Genomic DNA, 7,952 nt, shown 5'->3' on the forward strand with positions numbered 1-7,952 from the left:
TTTCCCAAAAGTGATCTAATAGTCTGGGTTCTGGGCCCCTCTTTTTATACACCAAAATCATTTGTTCTCTGAAGGCAGAGAGTGTCTGTACCCAGCCAAAACCAGTTCTGTGGGGGAACTTTGCAAGTGCCCAACAACCTCCATTGTCAGTGTGTGCCCTGGCTCCAGACACACCACACGGGGCAGAGCCGTCATTGTGGAAGGCAGGCACAGCGCTATTCAGGTGCAGGTGCTACTCCTCCCACCACTCCAAATGCAGATGAGGCCCAGGCAGGTGAAAGGATGTCTCCCCCCCTACTCTAAATGCAGCCCAGGTCCATTCTTCCCAGCCCTGACTCATCAGACTTCTGGAGCCACAGCCCTTCTCCAGCCCCTGTCATCCAAAAGCCAGACATGCAATAGACAAACCTAGCAGAGGCACACTGGTGAGTAGGCACGACAACACCTACGTTCTAAAAGTGGTATTTTCAAACACAGAATGTAAAAAACAACCCTCGCTAAAAGATGTATTTAAACATTCTAAGTTCAAGCATACTAACCTTTATTTTCCTACCTTGTTCCCAGGGTTAGTTATGTTTATAAGATGTTATAAACAAACTCGCCATTCTGTCCTATGGGAACAGGTGGCCTTGCAATAGTGAAAAACGAAATTGGCAGTAATTCACTATCAGGACATGCCACACACATCAGGGCATGTCCTACCTTTCACAAACAATGCACCCTGCCCACAGGGGTACCTTGGGCATACCTTAGGGGGGCCTGACATGTAAGAAAAGGGCAGGGTCGGGACTGGCAAGTGGGTGCATTTGCCAAGTCGACATGGCAGTCCCACCCTGAACATAGGCTCTGCAATAGCAGGCCAGAGTCACATTTTACAAGCTGCTTCTGTGGGTGGCACAATCAGTGCTGTGAGCCCACCAGCAGCATTTGATTTACAGGTCCTGGTCACACATAGTGCACTGTACTAGGGACTGACTAGTAAATCAAATAAGCCAATAATGGAATCACTAATCCATAACAACAATTTACAGAAAGAGCATGTGCACTTTAGCACTGATAAGCAGTGGTAAAGTGCCCAGAGTCGTACCACCAACAAAAACAGGTCAGAAACAATACAGGAGGAAGGCAAAAAGTTATGTGCAAAAAAACATGGATTTAGGCCCAGATCTTTGTACTGGGGGTGAATGTTTGACATTGTTTCAGCATTCAGTACATCAATTGTTCTTTTTGCATTTGTCGCTCTAAGTGGGATGATGTGAATCCCGTGCTCACCAGGCCACTAGAGTCAAGCTAGCCTGGTTGATGAGGGGTGATACCCTGAAACCTGTCCCAGAATCCTTGTTTCTGGTCCGGGATGAACTAACCTGGCAGTAAGGGCTGGACTAGTCACATGGGCAGTATGGTCAAGACTGATTTGCATATGGCTGGGTATAATCTGGAATTGCATGGTGTGCAAAAAATGTTGGATTTAGGCCCAGATCTCTGTACTGGGGGTGAGTGTTTGACATTGTTTCAGCATTCCATACATCAATTGTTCAAATAGTTAGTTGGTTCATGGCTCTCCAGCCATTTTGTTTTCAGACATTGCACCGAAAAGGAACAGAATAGCAAACTCAGATTTTCTGTTTAGATATCCCCAGGTCTTGCTTCTAACAAGTATGAAAGTTAGGGAAGAGGGATGTGAGGAGGAGAGCATGGTACAATAGTTTTACAAACTGCTCTACCAGGGGATTTGTAAAGAAATCTCTTGGCAAGATGCTGAGACCCCAGGCAGTTTCCAGAGTGGGGTTACAAGTCAAGTACCCAGTATATCCTGCGAATTTCAAGGGGAAAGGAACAAGGTTTTAAAAAACAGGTGAGACAAAACTGGTTTTATACCCCACATCCTGTAAGGAAATAAATAGTAGGGTACTAGAACTAGGGGTAAACTCCCAATAGACCTGTTAGCCAGAAAGGTGTGCAGTTATTCCCAGGCACAACACTGCACTCCCCCAAATAAGCCCCTGAGAATTTACCAAAAGACTGTGGCGACGGAAAGAAGTATTTCCTGAACTCCAACTTACCGCTACTATTTCCTATTTTGATTTTGGAGCCAGCGGGTGGTGCCTTTGGGAAGGAAGGATCCCCAGAAAGTCTGAAGGAAAACACCTAGAATATTACAGAACTGATCCATATTCGCCCAAAGATGTCACAAATACTTTATTCTTTACATCAAGAGACAAATAAATATCAACATTAAGAAATACACAAAGCCTTTGTGTCTATATATTCGCCCTACCCTCCCAAAAACAGACACAATTATTCTAAGAACCTACTGTGTGAAGGCAAATGACATGCACGGTCAGTTCTAGTGATGCAGGATATGAAGAGTGTTTGATTTGCTCAAACGCTCCACCCATCATTCCCTTTGGTATCGCTTTGGATATGAAGTCAGGCATGACCAAAACCAAGGCCTGAATCCAGAGCCTGCTGACTATAATCAAAGACTGTGCACAGCAGCCCCTAGAAATAGAGGGAATGGGCACAGAGCATGACAAAAGCCCATGCTTTTTAACAGTCCTGTCCACTTCTTTGTCTGCGGGACACATGCACTAGTTGTGTCTCATGGAGTTTGAATGGATATTGGTAAGTATTGTAACAATAAATAGGGATTTGAGAATGTTGGCCTTGTTTGCACTCCACAGGGTGTACTGTGAATGGATACACTGCAACAGAGCAGAGTTTTGTTGCCTTATTCAAGATATTGGACTATTTGAAGTGAAGACACTTATCCGGGAAATTTTCAGAGTTGCTACATGAGCTGCAGACACCATAGCTCAGAAACAGGGTGCAGTTCTTGTCTTCATGATAGGGCCTTATATCTCTAAATTAGAGGTCATGTTATGAAGATGGGCACTGTCTCAGAGCAAAACTGAGCACCCGCCTTTATGTGATCACAATTTCTAAGGTGCATGTGTATAACTCAGGATTCTTCTGAGATAGTGCATAGTAATGAGCAGAGAAAGTCATCCATTGCTCACTGTTTCCTAGCTGTGCTGTCTGCAACTCATGCACTCACCCAGAGAAATTGAGGATAGATGTGTGTTTTAGAAAGAGTCATCATGTAAAACAGTCACAGCCCTGTGAAAGAGTACACGTTCATGATAACCTACATATTTCATAAAGTAAAATACCAGAAGTAGAAGTTAGCAATGCAATAATTGTCCAGGAACTATCAGAAACTGTACATTTTACAGCTGAAAGTTACAAAAGCTGTTTTGTCCTTAATGAATGAGAAAAGATCCACACAATCATTTTTCTCTAGATCACTATGATTCAAAATGCCATTAAGTATCCCATGCTAGACTAAAGCATAACAAAATGTTTGTCTTCCAGCTGAATGTGGGACTGGAAAAGAGAAAGTTACATGAACCCTAAACTAGTAGTCCTTAAAAACAAAAACATTTAAGCATTTTATTTTTGTTTTATGAGCAGAACATAAGGTTTCATTGGTCGGGTTCTTCACCTCCTCCAAAGTTTGAAGAACTTCCAAAGTCCTTGTCTTAGTCTGGTGTTTCCCAATAGCAGAATGGTGGATTGTTCAGCTGGAGCACAATCACATAAGATCTGAGCAATAAAATCAAACCAATGACCAGTGGAATATAATATATAACTCTCCGCCAGCAAGAAAACTATGAAGACACAAAGGAGGGACCCCACCATCCGGACAGCAGCAAAAGGAGCCTGCAGTCTGGGTGGACTGAATCCTGATGCGTTGTCTTTCATGCGCCGGGTGTGTCTGAAGAGGGACGTAAGGATGAGTGTGATGGAAGCAATGCCAAGCAGAACAGGCAAGCAAAAGCCCAAAACAAGAGCAACAGAAAAGGATGAACTCTGTTTCAAGAAGGTGGCAGTAATGTTAGTGGTGAGATTAGTTGTCAGCATCGCAGTGGATTTTCCATAAAATTCACAGAACAGGGGGATAAGGAGCACAAATGACCCAGCCGCAGACCCAACAAGAAACCACTGCACCACCTTAGTGATCCTCGCCTTCAACCAGAAGAAGAGGCGGTGGTTGAGGTCCAGGATCTTCACACAGTAGAAGACACAGAGGCATGAAGTGTTCCAGAAACTGAAACTGCCCATCCATATTTGAAAGGCACCTAGAACTGGCAATGGATAATTCATTTTAAAAAAATCTCGGTGTTTCAGTGTGACATAAACATTTCCTATCAAGCTACACTGGGAAAAAGTGTAGGAGACCCCCAGGACGAACATGATGAAATCACAGGTGTTCAGTCTTCTGCTTTTAATCCAGTCCAGGAGATTGAAGGCCACCATGAATCCACTGGTGAGTATTCCAACCACACTTGCTATGATTGCTACAGTGCAATATGTAGCTGTAGACGCCAGGTCCATTTTCTGTCTTTGGACTTCTAGCGCCATTTCCAAACTCAGAAGCTGCCAAGCCCCTCCCACCAAATGTTGTGTCAGTGAGGTGAGTACAGATACATTTTCCAGACTCTGGCAACCTGCAGCTTTTCCAGGTGTCTCTTTATTTTGAAAGGATGCAAATCTGGCTGGTTTTATCTTCCTCATTTCTGTATTCAAAGTGTGTGTGAGCTCATCCTCTTGTGTCCTATTCTGACATACACTAGGACATTGACTATTATCCTTTAACTCCAATGAGTTCACTATTTTCAAAGTGTAAAAGGATGATTTAATTCTTGGTGGTAAGGATACTCAGTTGCAACAGCAACTGAGTATCCTTACTGCCAAGAATGCGAACCGCCAGCTGAACTTAAATGCGGGTGGACCTTGGGGTTAGTCAAGATTGACACTACTCCATCTCTTCCCAGATTAATCCCCTCCGATGGTCCTGAGGTGTTAGAGCTGTCAGAGGCTCACCTGCCATTCTGCCCACCTAATTTAAATGAGCAGAATGACAGGTCAGTTTTCATTGCCCATCACCGCCACAAACATAGCTAAATGCTCACCTCGCCACGGGCGAGGACTCCCATGGCGAAGGAGCATTGTACTTATAAAAAGAAAATTCAGTTTCAAGATTTTCTTTTTGAAAATAAAAAATGGAACATGTTTGCTACATAACTTCATCCTGGCATGGATGCAAAAACCATCGTGGCATGTAATGTTAAGCAACAATTACAATAATATTATTCAACATTCAAATGTGCATACACCCTTGGCACTGCTAGGGTACAGCGCAAATGTTATGTTAACACTGATGTCTAAAGCTCTCTATTTTATTCATCCTGATGGTGGAACCCTGGACCAAATAGGAAAATGCATTGACAGAAACTGCTGTGACAGCGATTCCTTTCAAAGCTTACAAATAACCGCCAGCTTGGCAGTCATTTATGAATGTGGCACACGCTCCCTCTGGGAGACTGGGTAATTTACTTTGTAGCGCTGGCAGAACAACGTGCTGTCCGCCAATATATAAATGAGGCCCAACATATATTAAACATTAACAATATCTCACTTAGGAGACCAATACATCATAGCATTTATATTATATGGATGGTACTGGGCAGGTGAGTCATAGAGGCCCAGCACGACCAATCAAAGAGAGAATGTGTTAGACCTGACAGTCTTATGGTGGCCTTCCCCCAAAAAGTTTGCTTTACTTACTTTTGGCTCTTAGAAACTCCCAGCTCCTAATATCCAACCGTAATTGGAGCACAGAAGAGGGTTTACAGGAAGAACTTTTAAAAATGAAAGGGTCGTTAGGCAAAGAGGCTATGCTGAAAAATTACTCCGGAGTGCAGAGCCAATTGTATCCTTACTATCTAGACCAGATTGCCTTTTTTACCACAGTGAAAACAAGGTTGAGAAGAAGGGTTGTATTCATTTAATTTGCACATTTGACCGGGATTGGTCGAAACGTGTTGGCGGTTTAATTTCATTTGATGTTTTGAATTGAAGGAAATGAAGAATTAAGAAAAGACTCACTCAGGAGTGGTGTTCATCCATTTTGGATCATAAAATTTAGATGAGAAACCTGAACTAGAGGCTAGCACCAAAAATAGGGCACTGGTATTGGGTCTTTGGGTCACAGGTCGTGGATATCTATCTATCTATCTATCTATCTATCTATCTATCTATCTATCTATCTATCTATCTATCTATCTATCTATCTATCTATCTATCTATCTATCTATCTATCTATCTATCTATCTATCTATCTATCTATCTATCTATCTATCTATCTATCTATCTATCTCTGCCTGCCTGCCTGCCTGCCTGCCTGCCTGCATCTGTATGCAAGGTAGAAGGGAATGAATACCTTTCCCTGTTTATTATGGCTGCCTATTTGGAACATTGCTGTGAATGAAATTGAAATGGCTTGAGCGACACGAGTTTAAAGTAGCATTTTGTACTAGGGGAATAGTTACACACAAACTTTCATGAAACTTGAACAGCCAATGTAGTTGGAAGTGATAGTCTGTGAATTTGCCAGCACACTGGCAGAGTACAAGACATCTGGGGATTCAAATCCCTGACAGGGCATTTGAACCATGTTGTGTGGTTGCAGGCATGAGAGAGGCGATTCTGTAAAGGGCATGAGGAGTTTGAGAAACTACCTCACTGACTGCACAAAGGGTCAGTGAAAGCCCAGCTCACTGAGAGGTCAAAGGATTTGAAGGTGCTATCCCCATAGAAAGTTCAGAGCTGGGAAAGGTCAGCTCAGGTAACAGGATTGATGAATGGCACCTCCCCAAAGCAACAAAAGCTGTGTTAGGGATCCACTCTCACTGGACTATGACAGGGCATTGAAGGGGACAGCTGCCTGAAAGGAAACCGTATTTGTTAAGGGACCAAGTCACGACCTTGTGAGTGAAGTCTTTTTGCTAATTGACCCAGCATATACCCTTTTGCAATCAATGTCCACTCTTTGCGGCTAAGACATGACTGTATAAACACACCACTATTACTCACACACAGGGGGGCAAGTGAAAGTTTGTAACACATAAAAACAGGGCAGGTGTTACCTATCCTATATTACTTCCAAATCAATATATCTCACACTAAATATAGGATAGTAAAGAGCAAAAAGAAAGCAGTGTCTGTACGGGTGGGCATAACCTGTTAATGGACATAAACCCTCACTCACCCTAGGGTGACATGCTTCATCATTGGGTTCCTCTAAGCACACTGGGACCGCAAAGGTACCCAATGTGGGCTTCAACTTCCCCTTAGGGAAGGAGCAGGAGTGTTCTTACCTAGCATGTGAGTGTATCTACACCTCTACGGTGTGAATAAGGGGCAGAGTGCGAAAAAAAGAGGAAAAATATAATGTATGATTTTAAAACTATCTCAGAAGGTACTAATAACTTTATTCACCTGTCCCACTGGATAGAGTTAAAAAGAAACACGATAGAGAGTTATAGATGTCTACCCTGTGTGGTGGTCAACATGTTCCTGCCCTAGTTGACAATACTTAGTTCAGGGCATTCATCAGGACCTGTATATCAAGTCACTCTGTTAATTGTGAAAAGTCTCAAAAAATGTGTTTATAAAGTGTTGGAGGACCAATCACAATCAATTTGTCTTAATCAGATGATCTGGTGATCCTAAAATCTCTGTGCATGAACAGACTCTACCAACTCCAGATTCTTATGCACAGCAGGACCCTCTACTGGTGCCTGGTGTGTGGCTCTGCCCTAGTCGGGCCCCCAAGTCTAGCTGCAGGTCCTAGCAACAAGTCAGCTGGGCAGTTGCGGGGAGTCTAGCATCAGAGTAGCAGGACACCAGAGTGGCAGTCCTTCTGACAGAAAACCACACATCAGACCTTCTTCTGAGCATCCACAGAACTAGGAGTATACTGAAGAGTTGGGTCTGAGGTTCTAATATTTACACCTCTTGCGAGCTTAGAAGTAGAAAATGTTTCTGGAGGATTTCCTTTGAAGTCCTTGAAGTTTATTTCCGCCCCGGTCCTGGCTCCAAGCTGG

The 7,952-nt window shown here is 43.2% G+C and overlaps 1 protein-coding gene across 1 annotated transcript; it reads right to left on the reverse strand.

The window, feature by feature from the left end:
• Positions 1–3,501: 3,501 nt before the first annotated feature.
• On the reverse strand, positions 3,502–4,425 carry LOC147684058 (taste receptor type 2 member 40-like). The gene has a single exon (XM_086942588.1). The coding sequence runs from the start codon at positions 4,423–4,425 to the stop codon at positions 3,502–3,504; it is 924 nt and encodes a 307-aa protein (XP_086798714.1).
• Positions 4,426–7,952: the final 3,527 nt, after the last annotated feature.

Source organism: Lissotriton vulgaris, chromosome 11, assembly GCF_964263255.1.
Source record: "Lissotriton vulgaris chromosome 11, aLisVul1.2, whole genome shotgun sequence".
In the NCBI taxonomy this organism is placed as follows: Eukaryota; Metazoa; Chordata; class Amphibia; order Caudata; family Salamandridae; genus Lissotriton; species Lissotriton vulgaris.

Bases quoted from the DNA above. Each gene is read 5' to 3' on its own strand.
- LOC147684058 (XM_086942588.1), bottom strand. From the start codon at position 4,425: ATGGCGCTAGAAGTCCAAAGACAGAAAATGGACCTGGCGTCTACAGCT.